A 20,993-nucleotide genomic window follows, 5' to 3' on the forward strand; every position below is an offset into this window, starting at 1 on the left:
GTTTTTTTTTTTTGGGGGGGGGGGTGGTGTTTGTTTTTTTAAAAAATCTTGGGGATTTAACCACTGGAGTAACTTACCAAGGGCTGAAGTGGGTTCCCTGCCTTAGGCATCTGCTCTGGCCCTAGAGTCAGTGAATTGTTGGGACGCTGAAGACGGGATGTGGTGGATTTACCATCCCCTGAAGTTAAAGAAAGGTTTGGTGTTTCTTTCTAAAACACTTGTTCTAATACAGACAGAGGACAGGGCAGGATGCAGAGATTCTGGTAGCTGGCAAAGCAAGATTAATACAGCAGTTTCCTCCATCCTCAAAAAACATGAACTCACAAAGCCCCGTATCCTTGAGCATGTTAGATTTGGCTTGCTATGTGACCTACCTGAGCAGAGTGCCCATGGCTGTGGGAGCTTCCTGGGGATGAGGGGAATTGACTGGATGAAACACAGGACTGTTCCAGGCAGTAGCTGTTTGTAAAGTCCCTACTGGGACCTGCAGCCTGAAGACCCAAGCCCACATATGTCCTGAAACCATCGGTAGGCAGCGGAGGGAGATGGAGGAAGAGACAAGCACTTGGATTTTGCAGCTGAAACTTTTGAGACCCCAGTGATGGAAGTCAAGGACAGTGACCCTGTTGTGCCCCACCAGCTGAGAGCTGTCACTGGGAGCTTCTCTCCAACCCTCTCTGAGTGGTGGAAGCTGTGGTCAGCACAAAATCCTGTCCAGCCTTGGCTCTGATTTCCTGCTGACTGGTGGCTAATTTCCAGTGGCTCATCTTACTTGGATTGAGCTTAGTGTAGAGATGTTGAAATGCTTTACCTATATTTCTGCCTCACTTATGGGTCGGTGAGAAATGGCGTAGCAGGGAGAGCAAAGGCAACCAGGATAGGATCGCTGGAGTTGTGCTGCTAATCCCTGTTCAGAAGCTGTCAGAAAAATTATGTTTAGTGAAGCCCACGGACTCATTGTTTGTCCTCTGTTCATCTCACTGTGAACAGCATCGGCTGTTGAAGCATGGTTTCTGGTTTGTGCAGACAGGATGGTTTCAAAACAGAGAGGCTCCCACAACCATTATTGTCCCACCTTTTCTGGCCTTGTTTCTCTCTGAATGAGCGGTCAGTGGCAGTGGGTACAGGCGTGCCCTCTTGGAGGCTAACTGTCCCCGTTACCAAATGCTGTGGATGGGACATCTGCCTGGTCCCTGGCAGAGCTGGCACGCGTGCTCCCCTGAGACCTTGAGCCAGCTCCTGGGCACGTGTGTCAGTGAGGACATTCCTCCAACTGCCTGCACAGGACAGAAGTCACGAGCATAAAAAACTTCTGCTTCAGGTACAAACCAGCTCTTCTGCAGATTTGGGAAGACACACACACCTCTGCCCCCCTCATATCCCCTCCTTCCTCAAGGCAAGAGATTCTGTTCCAATCTTTTAGAAGGAACCTTGCTCCTTCCCCCAAACATCTGCCCCTTTCTCCTTTCACAGACAGGAGAGCAGGTTAGATGAAGTCCTGCTCAGGCAGCTGCATGACGCCTGTGTTCCTCCTCACTTGCCAGCATATGTACAGCGTATTGTGATGCTGTTGACAGCGATCACTGCGAGCAGTGATCTCTGCTTCCGACGGCCTGCCTCTGCAGAGAGGTTTAGCCCGTGGAAGCTCTGGCTCATGTCTGGGATGCTTCACCTGCTCCTCCCGCCTGTTCCCAGCCTGCTGGCACTGCTCCCGTTGGTGCCTGTGGTTGCATGACAGGCAGTCGGGGTGTGCATGGGCACTGTGCAGACTGTCCATAGATGTGGCTGATGTTCAGTGGTTGGGGCCCAGCTGCACCTCCTGTTACTTTAGGCACCGAGCTGAATCGCCTGGCTCTGACTGTGTCCCCTAAGCTGGGGGGAGAAGGGAGGTGCTGGAGCATACAGTGGTGTGCAGGCTTGGCTGCCCTTTGTCCCTCTCCATGCACTGCACTGGCACCATGGCTCCTAGCTGAGGCTCATCACCTAACACTTGCTCCAGTGGGTGCTTCAGTTAGGTAACCGTGTTAGCCAAGATAAATGTGGGCTTTAGAGGGGCTGAGCTGGCCTTTTTGTGACAGACATGATGGGTGGACAAGTGAGTTTTGGCCAGTGTGAATCAGAGCATACAGCATAGGGTCAAGACTGCCCTGTGGTCTGTGTGGGGTGTGTTCACAGCAGCACGGATTTCTGAGATTTAGGAATTGCAGATTGCCGTATTGGGTACCTAATCACCAGCAAAGGTGGAAATGGGCCATTTTCTGGATTTTGTGTTTGCTGCTTTTAGTACTGTTTCTGACCAGAGATTATTGACTAGTTTCCACTTTATCCTTCTGAGGTAGACACTTCTGTAGCCTTCAGCTCATCCTCAGACATCCTTTTTTTGATTGGTTTGTCCAGATCCAAAGACTGTCAGATACGACTGCTGTTGCATTATCATCTGTTGCTGGCAGATTGGAGGAAGAGGGAATGAGTGTGGGGTGTGTGCGTATTGTGTATTATGCAAGATGCACAGCACTTCACCCTTTTTTTTTTTTCTTTCTCCTTTTTATTTACCTGGAATGCCTCCATAGTCATTCCTCTGTAACGGAAAGAAAGAAAAAGCAAGGAGGAGAAGCATTACAAACAGCTGTCTGCACTGCTACGTCACTCCCAGTGCTGTTCTTGCTGTGCCTCTGAGGCTCGGGCAATCCCCAGATGCTTCTTTTTATCGCAGGTGATCTCTGAGCCCAGCTGCTTGCAGGTACCACCATACCTTACCTTCTATCCAGCACATCAACAGCTAGTTATTATGGGAGTGGATCTATTGCTATCTAATTACCAATTTTGTGTTCTAATCAGGGCTCCTTAAAATCAACCTATTTTGTGCTTTCGCATATATTGACATCTTGGGTACAGAAAGAGCTAGATATGCCTGCTGTCTATACCTTTATTTGCACACACATGTGAATCCTCCACCCATGCTCCTCTTGGCACGTGTTGAACAACTCTGCTGTGCCCAAGCTGCCCTGGTGTGCTCACTGCTCACATCTGTGCTTGCTGGCACAGGATAGCCCAACAGAGCCTGTAACCTGCAGCTGGATTTAGGTGTATCTGAGGTGCCCACCCATGCCTTCCCAAAAGTCTTTCCATGTTGTGAAGCAGATGCTGATGAGCACAGAGGAGGAAGAGACAGAGTGGAAGTGTTGCAGGATGAACTGTGCATATTTCTGGTATGTGAAGTGAAGAGCATTGATGGGACCTGTTTTCAGTTCAAACCAGCTTTCTTTGGGGCACTTCAGAATGCCATGAGTGGAGTCTGGGCTTCTCCCTACCTTTCTCTGTCTTGATGCGATCAGCCATGCAGGGAACAGGTGAGAAGCTGTGATTGAAGTATGCGAACTTCAATCCAATTGAAGTATGCAGCACCAGGAGAACTCCCGAAGGTTTTCCCATCAGGTCTGTTATGCCACCTTGAAATGAAAGGGGGCTGAACACATACAAACAAGAAGCTTTAGAGCCAGGACAGGACACTGGGCTTGTGGTAAGGTGTCAGTTGCACCCAGTAACAGGGAGAACAGTCTCTGTGGGAGTCTTAGGTCAGTCCTGGTGGGATCTCTTTGGGGGGTGAAGGAGTTTATCTGGAGACCTAGGAAAGGGATGGATGGATGTGAGCAAGCTGGAAAGGCTGAATGTGTTGGTGCTCTGTGGAGGGAGGGAAGGAGTGAGTTGGCACTAGCTGGAGGGGAAATTGCGATGGGGGTTGCTGTTGCTGGTGGTGCTTCCTCAGACTGGTTCTCTCCAACCTGCTTTTATCCAAAGTTTGCCCTTTCGGCTGGAGGCTGTTCTCCTGTGAGCAAGCTCCAAGGGAGCCTTAGAGAAGCACAGGTGGGGGAGTGCGTGTTGCCTGCCTGTGCCTGTAAGGCACTGCATGCCCAGGGCTCTTCCTCCCGGGCACGCAGGGGAGAAGGGCCGCATCATTAGCAGACTCCTCCGGCAGTGCTGTATTCTCCTCCTTTGCTGGAAACTTGGAATACTTCCCAAAAAGTCTCCTCTGGTGGGTTGCTGTTTGTAGCTTTTGGAGAGACAGCCAGCCAACGGTCGGTTTGGCCCGTGCAGGGGCCCAGGAGCAGGAATGCAGCTGCCTGCAGTTCTCCTTCCATTCTCCGGTGCTCACAGTCAGCACCTCTGGCACTGGGGCAGCACCTGCTTGAACTCATGTGTGACATGCTGCAGCTACAAGCCATGCAGTCATGAGGTCCACGCATTCACAAGGGACCAGAAGTTGCAGAACATCTTTAGGAGAAGCCTAGCCCTTGACATGATCCTGCCTACTGGGAATGGGAATAGGAGCAGCCCCATCAGCCTGTCCTCAGCAGTGGCCAGCACCAGGTGCCTCGGGAAGAGAATGAGATTGGGAAGCATATGAGGATCAGAGCTCTTAATTTGTGTTCATAATTCCTAGCGGTACTTGGGGTTTTTGTAGGGATCTTGTCTCTTTGCTCTTTTAGCCCATACAAATTCTTTGCAGCTACAGCAGCCTTAACTGTGCATTGTGTGAAAAGCCATTTCTTTTGAGGCTTTTTTGGCCTGCTATCTGCTGGTTTTGCTTGATGACCCCTACATTTTTGGTGAAAGAAGCAGCGGGCAGGGGATCCCTGTTCATGCAGTGCTGCTCTTGACTTTGTACACTTCTGCTTTTTGCTTCCAGGCTACATTCCTTGTCTGGGAGCCATTACTTCACTGTCCTGGTCACCTTTTTCCATCTCTTTCCCAGTTGTGCTGTGGCCTCTCTGAGCTGAGGGACCTGACTGCACATGGTATTTAAGATACTCTCCCTTTCCTGATCATCCCTAACACTTGGTTAGGTTTTTGTTGCTGTCAGTCACTGAGCTGTTCTCACACAAAGATGTAAATCAAAACCTCATTCCTGAGGGGCAACAGGTCAGAGCCCAGCATCGTACATGCAGTATTAGTTACTTCTGCTCATACACAGCCAGGACGTATTTACCTGTATCTGATTTGACCTGTTGCTTTCTTGCCCCTTTGCTTGGTGTCACACGCTGTAAGCGTTAGGAGCAATGTCTGTGTTCTGGCTCTTCTCCCCTGGAGCGCTTCCAGCCAGGCACCTTCCTGATCTCCCAGGGGGGCTGGTGAGCACAAGTGCCTTCGGATCTTCCTGAGTGGCTGAGCCCCAGCCTGTCCTGCTGCAGGAGTGGACGGGATCCTCCCCATGTTCCCAGCCGTTGGCAACAGCCGGCATCCTGGAGGGGGCTGCCCACATCGCAGAGGGGTCATGGGCCCAGCCGGGTCTTCATGACAGGTTTTTGTGAAAGCTCTTACTTTTCCCCAGCAGCACGGAGTGTTACCACGCAGTACCAGACTCCTGTAGGGAAGCTCTGAGCCTGAGGCGGGAATCGAAGGTGCGAGGGGCTCTGCTGCGTGTCTCCCCAAATGCCAGCCTGCAGTGTTGGTACCCCTGACCAGCTTCAGGGCTGTGTGAATATTCACGGCACGAGCATACATGTGGAAGGGATGTCTGGGAGAACGCCTGCTATGGCTTCTGTCATCGCTGAAGATTGGATGTACTCTGTCTTCATGCTGCTTTGTTGTTCCCATGCGTGCTTTTGCAAGGCCTGAGAAGGAAGGGCATGGTCACACGCGTTTCCTCAGGTTTCCCTACACTATGGCTGTAGCAGGAGCTGGAATTGGGGGAACTTCCTCTTTATCCTGGTGAGTGTGAATGGCAGATTTTGACAGTGAGCCATGCTGGTTTGTCTGGCTCAGCAGAGCAGCCTGAGCCCTTCCAGTGGCCCATGTGTGCTGGCCAGCAGGAACATGCCCTCAGGACAGGTCTTTGGCTGCCAGTCCTGCGGCCCTTGCCCTGCTGGGGCTGCCCCCTGGGAAGTTGGGATTCCTTAGGGGTAAAGAGATCTCGGCCCCCTGAGACAGAAAACTGTTGTAACAGAAGTTGCTGGGGGTGCATGCACTGGGATGCCAGGCACGGTAACTTGTGCCATGATTCATCCAAGTTTTCCAGGGCGGACTTGGCTTTGGGGAAGATTTGACAGGCCTAGCATCCCGAGACATCTCCCTGAAGACTGCTTGTCAGGCTGGCTGCTAATGGTGGGGGAGCTGCTGGGGCCAGGGTTCTGCAGTGCCGGGCTGTCTGAAATCCTGAGCAGTGGATACCTGCTCCAGTTGGTCTGCGGCAGCCGTGGAAGGGGCACGGGGCCTGGGTCGCTGGGGAATCCGCTTGCAGTGTGGAAATACTGCTGCTATGAGCAGCCTAGGTGGGATTAATGTCCCCAGGATGCAGGGAAGGGAAAGGGGAAAAGATCAGCTGGTGCAGGGAGAGGATGTGTCTAAGCATGGAAGTGGAAGAGAACTGCAGCAGTCGCCTTTCAGCTCTGGCCATCTGGGTCAGGGCCACCCTGCTCAAGCTTCGCATATCACATTTCAAATCTACTTACTGGATACCAGACCCTGAAGCTCTGCTTAGGCTGAAAAGTCCTCATTAACATTTTGGGAATACATTAATTCCCTTCCTTTCCTATTCCAACCTGCTGACTTTGATTGGCACTATTTTTTACAATAAATGCTTAATTAAAGGCATAATGACTGTATAATGATTGTATTAAAAGCAAGATGATTATAAAAATCAGCTTAGCAGCTGGAGGCTGGAGGGCTGGAATAGCTCAGAGCAGAAATCAGTGTGGCGGTGCTGTGGAGGCTGTGCTCACAAGTTGATTATATGCAGCATCTCTGTTGCTGCTGCACTTACGGACTCCCAGCCCCACGGCTCCCTCGTTCTGAGCACTGTACAGAGATTCACTGCAGAAATATCTTCTGCCTTAAGGAATTTCAGCCTAAACCAGCAGTAGGTGGGGGAAAGGCAGACGTGCCATTGCTGCCTACTACGAGGTTGACTGCTGATGAGGGGCAGAGCTGTGGCACGAAGGAAGCTACAAAACGTAATGCATTTCTGCATTGGCACTGGCTGCAGCCTCAGCTCTCTGCTGGGCTCTGAGCCAAGTTCAAGGTCTAGGTCCTTATCTGCAGGGTGCACCATGGGTGCAGGGTCCAGCACAAGGAGCCTGAAGCTCTGGGCTAAGGCCATGACTGACGTGTTGCTCCTTGGGCACAGCAACACTATCCCCAGACGGGGTGATACTTGCCAGTTTAGGGCCGGCTTGCTGAGAGCTCGACAGGCTCCCCTCCTAGCCTCACTGCCTCCTGCTCAGAGCACTGCTGCTCCTTGCTGGGCCACCTCTGCTAGCGTGCACACGTGGTTGGTGTATGACCAAATCAGGTCCTTCTCTACCCAGTCACCAGCTCACTCCCTGCTCATGCAGATCTTGTCCCTGAGGAGTGGTGGGCATGAAACATGACAGTTGGGTACATTGGCCAGCCTTTGTTGTGTGTCTTTAAAGCACTGATGAGCATGACATGAAATTCGAATAGAGCAGAAATGACCCAGGAGATGGAGCGTGACAAACCCCTGCAGAGCCTGTGGCTTGTCTTCTGTTGGACCATGTGCTGTGCTGCAGGACTGCAGGGCCAAGGGCGGTGTGTTCTGGTCTTATCGCTTCTGTATGGGCTCCTGCCCTTCCCTTCTAATGGCACTCAGGTGGATCCCATCTGCTCCTGGAGACTTTTCAGGTCCCCAAGGCCCTGAGCTTAATTGCTTTCACCTGCCTGCATCTGAAAGTACCAGGAAAGTTGCAATGTAGTTGGAGACAGATGGTGCAGGCAAGGGTGGTCTGGGCTTTCTCTCTGCTGTGCCAGTTCCCTCTTTGTGCCCATTCTTCAGGTCATGTCCCCATTCATCCATAATGATCTCATTTCCTCCACTGCTATATTTGAGCTCTGTGCCACCTCAGATCTCATTTGGACCCAGCTGTGCTTCTGTTCCTCTGTGGTAGCTGGAGCCCCAAACTTAACAAGGTACAGAAGAGGCAATTTCGAAAGGGCCCCTCACCCCAGACTGTTAACTTGTGCCGTGCCTGGGTCAGGGTAGTCTGTGTGAAAAGCTGAAGGTTGCAAGTTTAATAAAGCATAAACACTTAATATGATGTTCAAGGGAAGTTTTTAAAAAAAGTTGCAAGCTATTTAAGTGTGCACTGATGAAGCAATGGTAGGAGCAGATGTTGAGAGAAGTACTTTTTGTTTCTTTTTGTCTAGAGCTGTGTGCCTCTAAAATAGGCTACATCCATCAAAATGCAGGTTATGTGTTTGTAGCAGAAGATGTTCTAGTGGTCCTAGGTGGGAAGCACCGGGTCTCTGGCTGGAAGTGTTCAAGCACAGGTTGTGCCTGTGGGCAGGAACTGTGAGGAGGGACTGGACACTGTCACTCAGTCATTATCAGCACTGCCGTGCTTCACCACCACAAAGGGGAGACTGCAAGTCTGCAGAACTGCTCTGGTTGGAGGGTGTCACTTTTGTGGCCTCCTAGACAGAGGGAGGTGCAGAGGTGCCAACACAAACCTGTGTCTGGACTGTCCAATGTGAAAGGCTGTGGGGAACCAGTATGTGCAAACCTCTGCCAGACCCATCAAGGCTTGTTTGGTTTGTGTTCTTCTGAACTGAGCTTAACCGCATGCTGGTTCCTTGCCTGTGCTGGTGGGCCAGAGCTCCTGGGAACAGGATGAGTGGTGATTTCTGCTCCTCAGGCACACAGCATAGTCCCCAGCAAAGGCAGCGCTTCTCTTTTTACAGACAGAGCTGATCGAAGCTTGCAGAAGAAACTCTTGCAGCAAGAACCCAGCACAACTTTACTGTCCTCAGCTTCAAGCCCAGCTGCATGTACCACCAGGGCAGGTGGCTGCTGCAGCGTTACTCAGCTGATTCTTTGGACCACTGTAAAATTGAATTCTCCCCAGGATTTCTTCAGGAACAATGAGGAAACACACCCCACCCCTCTTCTTTTATTTCTAATACAGCAATGAAGGTTTTCCTTTCTTTTCATCCTCTGTTTTAAAAATCATTTAGACGTAAAGTACCATGAGTGCAGAATAGTAGGGTACCAAAAAAGTCACGTCCATCATCTTGGCCTCTTCCTGTATAGGAAGCAGATCAAAGTGCCCTGTCCTCAGTGTTAGCTTTAGTTTGGGGGTCTTTTTTGTCCCTTCCTCTTGGGATGATTTGCATTTTCTGCCTGACTTGGAAGTCTATGATCTGGCATGCTGAATTGCTGCCAAAGTTGCTTGGCTTTAACACCAGTTCCGCTGGCTTTGCTATTCTGAAGATGCTTCAAGAGCAGCCTTTCCTCAGGAGCCACGCACTTGACCAGGTAGTCGTCTCTGCTTGTTCAGTTCAACATGGCAGACTGCAGCCTGGACTCATGCCAGCACATGCAGCTGCAGTATTCACTTCTTTCATCCACTGATAAGTATAAATCATACCAACAATTTCATGGGATCACTGGAGGCTGCAGTTTGAGCAAGCCAAAGTAAAGGCTGTAGGTTGTCAGGCATTTGATAGACTACACTGAGACTTTCTGTGCCCAGGACTAAAAGCATCTTAAAACCTGCTCTGGTGCAATGGTAGTTTTAAACCCTTAAAATTCTTAGTGAGGAAATTAAAAAGGGGACTTTAGGTATGTTCTGCATGGTCTGAATATTTGTACTCTTACTTGCTATCTTAGCCCCTACTGTGATTCAAGGAAAGAGAAGTTTGAAGAGACAGGAATTCTTCAGTCTTTATTAATTTGTCAAAAAAGACAAATTTGAGGGGGAAACATTATTCTGCTGCAAGAGTAAACTTGCACAGTAGACTTTGAAGCTGCCCTTTAACTGATCATTTTCACTGATGGGTTTTTGGTCAAGATCTTCACTGGCCACCCATAGTAATCTGTCTCTGGTCATAGAGAGAGCACCTGCAAACTTAACAGAGGTGAATAAGTGACTGGAGAGCCCACCGGCTTGCTTTCTACCTATGTGGAGAGCTGACGTTTTCATGGCAGGATGTCTGAAGACACTCCCCTTCTGAGCTAACACTTTCTGTGTTGGATTTCTTTCTGGAGTAATTTGTTTTAATATTATAAAGAAAACATGTAAACTTTGAGTGAGAGAAATCCTCTTATTTTGCTTTGAGACTGTTTTTTATTACCATGAAGTAATATAGGTAGGGGAGATAGCTGTGGTTGAAGGATGCCAAATGGCCCTCGTGGAGGAGCAGTCACATGAAGCCTGTTTGGATGGGAATGACTGGAGGCTGTTGTAGGAAGCTTCATGTGCACTTATGTCCTGGTGTAACCTAGCAGTGGCTCAGCTAACCAGGTGCAGGTGCTCCTGCATTTGAGCTGCTGGATTGTTGGTGTAGTAAACTGCTCTGAACACCAAGTATAGGACACCCTGAGGGGAGGTGCTGAGGAAGAGCCTGGCTGTGGAAAGCAGGTTAGGTCAAAGCAAGACCTGGGTAGAAGTTCTCACCCCAGTGGTGTACAGCCTCTAAGGCAGGTAACTCTTCTGCAGCAAACTTCCTAGGGTCTACAGCAGGGAGAAGTGTGGAGTGCCTTTGTTAGGGAGAATTATGTACATACGAAGGCCTGGGAGAGGATCCAGCCTCAGGATATATCTAGAACTTCCCATTGGAGAGCGAAATGAATGCTTTCCTTGACAAACCAAAATTGCACTGGGGTGTGCTTCTGCTCATGGGCAATGTGGGAATGGATCATTGTCCACGCATAGTTCTGTAGTGTGTTTTGAGGCCTGTGTCAATGCAGGTGTATTCAGTGGGATGGTGGATCCTTCTTTGGAGTGGAAGACATATATCCATGCCTGGCTGACAGGAGTACTCCATTTCCATGTTGCATGCAGGCTCCATTTCCATGTTGCATGCAGGCTCTGGCTTCTCATCTGTTGTCAGTAAAGGAGCAAGTGGTGTCTAACAAAGGCTTGTTCAGTGTAATCAGGATCAAAAGCCTTCCCAGGGCATTTCACTGGAAGGCTATGAGGCTAGTGGACAAACCATTTTTTCTGTTCATCTGGGGGCCCCATATGAGTCTTTCCTATTTTCCCTAATTTCTTTAACTGCCAACTTCTCTCTCCCTTGTTTTTTTATTAATAAACCCAAGTGAAATCTGTTGTTGTGATGAAAGGACCCTGCAACATCTGCCAGATGGATTGTACACAGTCAGTTTATTAATTTGATAGGGCATTTAAAATCAGCTTTTATAATTGCATTTTAGTTTCATAACAAATAAAGCAGCTGTGCAGAGTGAAAAGTTGGGCTATTGTGGCATATACTGGGGATCCCCATCAGAGATCTGTGAACTTCATTAGATAATGGGGTTCGAGAGTCCCCCAGTTCTGGGAGTTGGGAAGACTGTAGCCTCGTACTGGTACTAGAGACTGCACCTTCCCAGATCTAATGTTCCCAAGACCTGCATGGCACAATAGGTGGGCTGCTTCTGGAAAGAGGATACCGCTAACGTTGGTTCACAAACACTCCTGGGATTTGGGTATCAAGAGTGTGAGTAATTGTGCACTTGAGGACATGTAGCCTGTGAGTGTGGTATGTGTTCAGGCTTACTAGACTACGTGCATACCCTTGGGCAGTGTGCTCGAGTGTTGAAGTTGAGCTGGGAATTAACAGGGCTCAGAGCAAAGGATTTAAAGCCATGTGAAACTTCACAGTGCTTGGCTTACTTCCAGTTTTGACTACGTCTCAGTATAGACACAGGCAAATTAAATGGAAAGGAGGAGAAACCTTTCCTAGTGTGGGAAAACAATAATAGGAAGAAACTCAGAGCCTAATAAGCTCTGGAACTAAGTGAAGGTCACAGCATAATGCTGCTGCTCAGATGAGGGACTTGACCAAAAAATGGGTCAGTTGCTGATGATTTTTCAGAGCTCAGCAACAGTAATTTACAGCTGACATTGAGCAAAACTGTGCTGTCGGCATGGTTCTGGCAGCTTCCCTTTTTCTGGGTCCCTAGTACGGCAGTGGCTCAGAAATGAAAAACATGAAGGTGAAAAGTGTGGTTGAGAGGCCATGTCATCTCTGTGTTAGCCTCTCAAACAGATTTGGGTGCTTTGTATAATACCCAGGTTACATGAGAGATTGTCTGGGACATGGAGTTGTTGCGCAAGTCGAGGCAATGTTTGCTTGTTTGCTGGGAAATTATTTTGGAATAAGACTGCCTAGAGACTTGTGTACTACAGAAGCACCCATTTCCTCTTGACTTGATCTTGGATTACAAGTATGTAGTGGTGGTGTTTCCATGATGTGATGTACATCTAGTCTTGGAATGAGGTCAGGGTACCTGTTCAACTTTTTTTCATTTTGTAGCCTTCTGGAGTTTGTCTTTGCTTGTAACACATCTTCCAGGGACCAACTCCGCTGGGGTAGGGTTGGATATAGACTGGAACAAGATCTTAGCAGTGCAGGCAAGTTTACGGCTTCAGCCACACTTGGCAGCTGTGTACTGTAGCTAATGTGGAACTGCAAGTAATCCTGCATGCCTGGGGATTTAGGAAGCCCTGAAGCCCTGTGGCATATGGACAGCAATAGTGCTATTAGCATGAGGGTCCCAGATGAGCATCTTCATGGATTACCGAGCACTGCAGATATGCCACTTGGAGTCATGTATCAGGTTTGAGAGAAACACGAACACTGTGTCAGCCTTTCTACCTCACCATTGAGGGCATCTTACATGATCAGGGTGGCTTCAGGATGTCCTTTCTATCAGAGTGGTCAGGGAAGATCTCTGAAACCCGGGTCTGATACCCCTCTGTGGGCATCAGCACACGTCTTTGTGCTGCCTGTTGCAAAGGTATGACGCCTCTGCATTTCTGAGGTGTGCCTTATCACAAGGTTTGAAAGTGTCTGGATTCAGATTCTATATCTGTCCCCCAAATGGCTTCTTGATAGTCATTTAACAGATAAAACAAGCAGAATCATTTTGTCCCTTGTTTGTAGCTCAATACATAAGATGTGAATAAGATCATCACAAGATGATGTTTTTCTGCCCCTTAGGGGGCTGAAACTAAATTAACCTGTTATCTGGCAATTTGGCCATGACAGTTCCCAAGGACACAGAAAACCCACAAACAAGGCAGTGGGTGAGATCCAGGTGCAGTGTCTGAGCGAGGCTGACGGGGAGCTTGCAGGGAGTCGGAATCGAAGGGAATGCACCGGGGTCCTGTGTCTCGCAGTCCCCGGGTCAGCAAAGGAAAGGGCAAGTCTGAACGGTGCTGGAGTGGCCTAGAGAGAGCTGTGATAAGCAGGTTTGTGTTGGAGCATTAGGGAAGGTCACAGGGAGTACCAGGACTGTCCTCAAACGCTGCCTGTGCCACTTTCCAGGGAAATGCTGGAAAGAGCAGGCCCCTCTTGGCACTGCTGAGGAGTCAGGATTTGACAACATCATTAGAGCAAGTGGGAAACCTTGGTGGTGAGGGACCTCAGCAGAGTTCAGTGTGGGAGTCCGAAGGGAAGGTGAGCAGAGCTATGGGTAAGGATTGATACAAGGAAACCTGTGAAAAATGAAATTAAGGGTGTTACACACTGGGAAGCAGGACCTGCAGAGTTTTCCTTGTTGCCCTCTAAGTTGCTCTCTGTCTTTATGCATTAACTTGTCCCCAGCACAACAGAATCTGAACTGGAAGTCATGTTTGCATACTGCAATAGCTGCATTGGAATAGCCAGGGTCCTTTCAGCTTTCAGTCCTCGTCAGGGACTTCACAGCGCTGTGAGTGAGGACAGCAGTCACGTGTGCTTGGCTGTGAAATTGCTTGTTTGTTTGATTTTAATGTCCTGGAATAGATGATGGATGCAGTATATTATGAACTTCTGAGTCTGTGTCGTTAGTTCAGGGGTGACAAATGGAAAGAGTGCAAATGGGACCTCCCGATGCGAGAGCTGACCAGTATATGGAATTGGTCAGCAACTCTGTTACACACCCATCTTGCATCTTCATCTGGAAACAGAGATAAGTTGATGGTTGTGTTGGAGAAAACTACTATGGCACGGGTGTTATAAGTGTAGAGGCCCCCAGCATGTGCTTGTGTCTCCAACAACTGCCACTTTACACTGCCTGCCAGGAGGAGACCTTCCCATATAGCTCGTGATGACTCTACAAGTAGCCCTTGGGGGAAACCTTTCTAGGGCATATTCCCTGCAGCACGGGTGGGTCCTAGTCTTCCAGCTCTCATCTCTCCTTGTAGTAATGGCTCTAGGCAGGAATAACAACCAAAACATCTCTTAAAAGATACCACCGACTGCAAAGGCCAAAGGGGTCTGTAGGCAGCCCAGGTTCAAGCCGAGTCCGTGCAGATGCAGGTGGCTGGGTCATGCAGCTTCTCAAGCAAGACTTGGAATCGGAGCGTTCTGCGGGCTGTGCTGCGCTCCAGGCACGGTGCCATCCTTAGGACTCACCACAGAGAAGCTAGGAGGAGGAATATCACGGTGCATCCCTTTTATGGTAAAACCTCTGATGCTGAAGAGAGATCCTGTCTTCCTCAGAGCAAGATGGGGACCACGCCTCAGGAGCAAACGCAATGGGAACTGGGCCGGTGGCTGCTGCATCCCAGGCACATACCAGAGGGATCCCTGCACTAATAGAGCAGGAGAGGGAAATTGTCTTGCGAGACAGAACAGAGGAGCAAGATTCTGCTTGAGCAGTGAATGAGATGAGGGTTGGCCTGAGCCCAGCCTCATGAATAAATGAGCAGCTTGGGTGCTAGGAGTGACATTTCTAATAGGGAGGAAGCAATAACAAAGCAAAGTGGGGCAAGTCTGTATCTGAGAGACTGTGTAAGAAGGCAACTTCTGGGATTACTCTGGAAAGGAGCAATCACATATCAGTGTGTGGGGGACTCAAGAAAGGGAAAATCCACGGCCAGTATGGATTGTTTCTTTTCTTTTTCTTTCCTTTTTTTTTTTTATTTTTTGGTCTTGGAACCTGTGAAGCGAAGGAAAATGGGAGCTTCAAGAGGAACAGAGGTGGTAGGAACAAACTAAAGAGTTTGCAGTCCCAGCCACCTGTGATGTTGCTAGCCCATGTGAAAGGCGTATCTTGGTAGCATCTAGAGTCCTGTCAGGTTGGAGACCCGCTTTGTGTTGTGCAACAGAGAAGAGGCAGGACCAGATCCTGGACCTGCAGGCTGTAGAGTCAAACAGTAGAACAGCTGGCAATGCAAATATGGGGTGCAAAGAGGTGGTATTAAAGAGCGGACACTGCTGAGCTGGTTCTATACGTAGTCTTAAAGGGTTAAATGGGATTGAAATGAATAGAAGGAACACAGGGGAAAAAATGTAGTCTTTGATCAAGACAACTGCCTTGTCATTTGCACCTGGCTGGGGTCCATAAGCATCACTTCAGTAGGGAATTTTCCACAAGACCTGAAGGATGCTATAGTGGATCTAGGGAGAAGTTTGCAGGTACAGTGCAGTGTGTAGGAGGCAGCATAGAATGGTCTGAAAGACATGTTTGGAGATAGAGTAAGGGCTGCAAATGGGTGTGGGAAAATAGGGTCAGGTCCATAGTAGAACAGCGGTGGAAAGTGGATTTGTGCCTCAAGGGGGAAGATAGGAATGTCTGCACTTGGTGTGAGAGTGGAGAGGGAGCCAGTGAGAGAACCCTCAGGAGTGGTAGAGAGAAAGCCAAGATGATTTCAGCAGCTGCTGCGGGCTTTTCCTCCAGGGTCCTGCAGCAGCAGGTTAAAGGATCCTTGCAGGCAAACCCAACTTGAGAATGTGGCAGTCACTTGGGCTTCTTTAGGCCATGGAGCAAACAGCAGTATAGCACAACACTGGGAAATGGCAGTGGGATTTGACTCGCCGGGGTCTGGGATCGAGAGTTGATCAGCTATGACTTCATTAAAGAAATTTTTTCCCAGTATGTCTTGTTTGTTAATTTCTTCAAAGCATATTTAAGCATTTCATGTGCGCATCCCAACATGACTCAGTATATGCCTCATTACCATGTTTATAGTTATTCAAATTACCAGTGACCTTCAGAGCTAATGGATATGTGCATGAGTCGCCCAGCTTGCATCAATGATTTGTAGGCCTCAGTAGACCATTTATTTCTCTTCTCCTGTCAGCGTCAGCTTTTTCTTGACTGCTGTGGTATTGCCCACTTGGTCCAGGGGCCCCATGGGAGAGGAGGGCTGTCAGAGGTGAGCTGGGCTTACAGGGAGTTCTGAGCCTGGCACTGAAGGAGAAGGGCCTGACTTTGCAGAAGAAAATGAAACTGGCTTTTGGAGTGACTTGTCAGGAGAGACTGCTGAGATGGCATCCACATGTCAAGTCAGGCCCTGCTGAAGTCCAGCTGAATCCAAGCTGCTCCTTTGAGTGCTGTCCTTTTGGTGTGCCAGGCATAAATTGCTGTAGCTTCAGAGCTCCTTGGCACCCATCTGCTCTTCTCCCTGCCAGCCCAAAGCTCATGTTCTCTGTACCTCATTTCTGAAGAAGTTGCGTGTTTATACAGCAAGGAAAGTTTGAATGAGCTGACTGAGGCTGAGGTATCTACCTTCTTCAGCTCAGCCTTCACTGGTAAGACTAGGCTTCAGCAATCCCAGCTCCCTGAGACCAGTGGGATAGTCCATGGCAAGGTAGGCACACCCTCAGTGGAGGAGGATCAGGTTAGGGAGCATTCAAACAGACTTGGACATATGTGAGTCCATGGGCCTGATGAGATGCACCCATGAGTGCTGAGGGAGCTGGCTGATGGTTTTGCCAGGCTGCTCTTGATCATCTTTGAAAGGTCATGGTGGTCAGGAGAGGTTCCTGATGACTGGAAGAAAGCATATGCCACTCCTGTCTTCAAGAAGGGGAAGGAGGAGAGTGTGGGGAACTCCAGGCTGGTCAGTCTCACCTTGACCCCTGGGAAGGTGATGGAGCAACTAACCCTGGAAACCATTTCCAAACTCATGAAGGACAAGATGGTGATTGGGAGTAACCAGTCTGGATTTGTGAAGGGGAAATCCTGCTTAACCAAGCTGATCACCTTCTACAGTGAGGTGACTAGCTTGTTGGATGAGGGGAGAGCAGTGGATGTTGTTTATCTTGACTTGAGCAAGGTTTTTATGTTGTCTCACGTAACATCTTCAGAGACAACTGGTGAAATATGGATAACTTTAAGTTTTTCCTCTCATTAGAATAGACTCATTTTGCTGTTACCTTAAAATCTGTGTTCAGCTTGATGCCAGACAGGCTGAAACTTCAGTCCTTCAAATCCTCAAGAAGTAGCAAATCTTAAAAAGGAATACTATGTGATTGAAGAGCCAAGCATAACAATACAAGAACAGAAGGCTCTGGAGAGCTGGATGAGCTCTCCTCTATGAAGGGCTGGTTTGGAAGTTGGAAATACAACATACTAGAAAAGGGAAATATTCCACTGGGAAGTATTAGCAGAGCTTCTAAGGCATGGACAAGAGTGGTGGGAAATAAGGTACGGGATTTGGGTCTATTCCAAATTGTGACAACGTCATAACCTTTGGAGAGCAGGAGCATTTGCATCTCAAGAAAAGATCTAGAGAAGAGACTGAAATGAGTCTCCTGTTTGGCTTATAAATCAGGCTTGCTTGTTTGTTTGTTTTTTTCCCTTGCTTCCTATAGGACTAATGCCTAGGCACAGGCAATCATGAAGTTCCTCTTCTTCGGGAATTTGCTTTGCTGGGCATGGAGCAGTGCTTAATTTATTAATAACTCCGGTGTTTGGATTTAGCTATGAATAACACATGGGCACTATGGTGATGGGTGCAGGGATAAATCTGATAGTGCTGTCTGGGAAGTGTTAGGAGGGAGCTGAATTGGAAAGGTAGCAGCACATGGTAGAGTGTGGATGTGTCTATGCCTTCTGCCAGTCGGGATATCAAATACCATAGTAATTCAGGTGTTTATTTGTTAACTAATTTAAAAAAAAAAAAAAAAAAGTTGTCCACTCAGTTACCGGCAACAGAAATCCCAGCCTGGCAGTAGGACCGGGGTCCATGTTGGGGGTAAGGTGTGCTGCCGTGTGCGTAATCACATGCTCTTTTTTCCTGAGCTGAAAGTCCCGTAAATCTGCCAACTGGGAGTTAAGCTTTATGTTATATTCCCACCACTGGCACTTGTCTGCCTTACCTGGGAAAGACGGCTTTCCCTTCCAGCCCTGCGCGTCTCTCAGGGAAGGTGGTGAACACCCAGGAGCAGCAGGAGCACGTTCCCCAGAGGTGTTGGGCCCGACAGACATACCAAGAGCACAAGGACTCCTGCGTGGTCGGGACTGCTGATATTTTGGATCAAGACAGGAAAAGAGAAAAGAAACTATTTTCCTCAGATGTCTTTGACTTGGAAGGCACTACTGCACTAATGAAGAGAGCTAATTACGCAGTGATTTGTGTAGAGATTACCAGCTGGAGCAGAAAGCAGTGCAGCTAACACACATGAAGCCTGAATGCTGAAGGAGGTGCAGGGAGGGACCCTGGGGGGTAGTGGAGGTCAGCAGGATGACACAGAGGTGACAGGCAGTAGTGTGGTCATTTGAGCACAGTGCTCCTGCCTCCCCCCTGCCTCCCTGTGCAATGGTGAAGCAGAGACATCCAGGAGAGAGGAGTCAAGCATGCTAGCCTCCACGGCCCTTTATGGCCTTCAGGACAGATGCCTCACTGTGTTTCAGCTGTAGGTGGAAGTGTCTTCATGGGGAGGTAATCTGAGAGGACGGCTTTTTGGGAGTGGGGGCTCACCCTTTCAAAATGGGCATTTTTGTGCGTTCTGCAGAGTGCCCTGCCCGTTCTGAGGTGATAGGTAAAAATGCGAGGAGTGATGGGATACTGGGAATTGTGCAGAACCCTTGTGCCTATGGAGAAGACGAGCAGTAACTGCTGTTTGTGTGGCTCTGACACTATGCACAGCCATAGGATACTTGCATAGCCCCGTGGTACAAATTTTGTTATTATCAAAGAGTTTATCTCAAGAGCTATTCCTACTGAGGATCGAAGATCCAGTTGCTGGGGATTGCATGGTGGTTTCATTTGCTTGGTGGTCTCTTGCATCTAGAGCTGAATAACTGCTGATCAGCTCTGCTCATTCTGCCTGGTTGCAGTGCAGCCTTAGGAGAACGAGACAGTAAGGTTTCCCCATGCTTGCTGATTGCCTCATCACTGTCATCCCATTGCCAAAAGGCCTTTTTGGTAATCAGCCGCAGGAGGTTTCTCATCTTTTATGGGGGCCTGCCTGATGGTTTGAGGGAGCATCCAGCAGCCTCCAAGGTCACTGCCTTTGTGCTGGGTCAGGTCTCGAGACTTGTCTGCAAACCTGCAGTCTCTGCCTCTGGGAGAAGCAGCTTTCTTTAACTGCCAAATTCGTTTGAGTATGTTTCAGATCGTAGGCAAGTTCAAAATGAAGATGAAGTTTCTGCTATCAAAGCCACAAGGTTAAGTTATGATTACAAAGTTGGAGAAATAGCCATAGGAAAAAAGCAAAAGATAAGATGATGCAAGTTTAAAGTAGACCCGACGTCAGCCTTACTTCACCTGTTGTCCAGGGATTTGTTGAGGAGCTTAAGAATCCAGTTTAGTGTCTCCTCTTTGTAGGAGGGGGTTTTATAACGGTTCCTGAAGTTTCAAAGCAAGTCCCAAGAAACTCCACGTCTCTGTGATAATCAAGGGGATCTCTTGATGAGGTGGGCTTGTTTTCAAGAACTTGTTATCCAGATAATGCTGAGGGAATACTTTTGAGATCATTTGAGATCATTTGAGATTTCACTCTGACAGCAGGGATGCTGACTCTTCTGTTTGTTTTTTGACTGGATGTCAAATGAATTGCCATTACGAATGTTTTCCAAAGGATGTATCAAAAGCTTATCACTTTCGGGGGATGTGCAGCAGTTTCTCTTGATCTGTAGCATTTTATAGACTACATCTAACACATTAATTCACAATCTGTTCCAGAGACCACTGTGTTACAAGGAGTTAGGAAAGCGTTGTGAGCCGTGGTAACCTGAAAACATATGTAACCGCTTTCCTTCTCCACTTTCTTGGATCAGGATGGTGCAATTAATTGGCCTTGTAAGTGTTTGAATTCAAGTGAGAGGTGTGCATCAGCCATTTTCTGGATAAAATAGGGGTAATATCTGGGCACTCTGGATATAATATCTACAGAAAGGTTGGTAACAATTCTCGCCTCCCTTTTTTCTCTCTTGCATTGTGCACATTTTTGTTCTTTTAGGTGCTCTGGGAATGACAATCGTTTTCTCTGTGGCCATAGGAAATGTAATGGTCACATCCAATACATTTGTAAATGTCCCAAAACAATCCAGATCTTTCTTGCAGAGCCTGCTAGCATAAGGTGTGGGGGATCCAGTTGCAGGGAACTAGGAGATGACAGCTGACATCAAACATACATTTGCTGGCAGTGGTTTTCATAGCAGAAACCTCAAACTGTTTTGTAACCTCAGACTGTGCTGGCTAGTCTGCTTTGGACCCCAGTTCATTCTTCAGGTGTAATAAGAAGTGCTGGTTTTGTCTGTAGCTCTTTAGTAGTTTGTATCCTGGCTACCTGAAAGCCATCCTTTTCAGCTGGCAGTTGGTGAGGAGTTCAAGCTGATAGTTCCCTGGTTTAATGAGGATGCTCCTGATGTGTTTCTCCATTAAAATCTCCTTGACTCTGAATTCATTTAATCTTCAGAGCACATTTCAAGACTTCCTTTCTGTTTCTCTAAGCTTTGAGCAAGTGAAAACAAGGCTTAATGGGTTGGGAGAGTTTTGCTGTGACAGTGAAGTACCTTCCTGTTTGCTGTGTCATTTAGAGTGAAACAGCTCTTGGTTTTTTGAGCACAGGCCAGTCAGGACACCCCAGTTCTCAGAGTGACTTGTATTGTTGTCCTGGCCGTTTTCTTTCCCTCTCCCCATCTCATTTTCCTTATGGGGCTGTGAGTTCTCTATTGCTCTGAGGATGTTGGGAGTTACAGTAGGTAGCATGGTTCCTGGAAATGGTTTTATCAGAGCCCGTGTTATGTCTGGGTCCCTCATCAACAATCCTTGTTACAAAGATGGATACTACCTGTTCGTTGTTTAATTTTTGCAGCA

The 20,993-nt window shown here is 48.3% G+C and overlaps 1 protein-coding gene across 1 annotated transcript in view; it reads left to right on the forward strand.

The window, feature by feature from the left end:
* SHANK3 (SH3 and multiple ankyrin repeat domains 3) overlaps positions 1–20,993 on the forward strand; it is a 309,446-nt gene that overhangs the window by 128,610 nt on the left and 159,843 nt on the right. The window contains exon 7 of the mRNA XM_019470891.1: positions 16,688–16,938. Within this exon, the coding sequence (XP_019326436.1) occupies positions 16,688–16,938 (251 nt within the window). The remainder of the gene's footprint in view (positions 1–16,687; positions 16,939–20,993) is intronic.

This window comes from Aptenodytes forsteri, unplaced genomic scaffold (assembly GCF_000699145.1).
Source record: "Aptenodytes forsteri isolate BGI_AS27 unplaced genomic scaffold, ASM69914v1 Scaffold304, whole genome shotgun sequence".
NCBI classification, from domain to species: Eukaryota; Metazoa; Chordata; class Aves; order Sphenisciformes; family Spheniscidae; genus Aptenodytes; species Aptenodytes forsteri.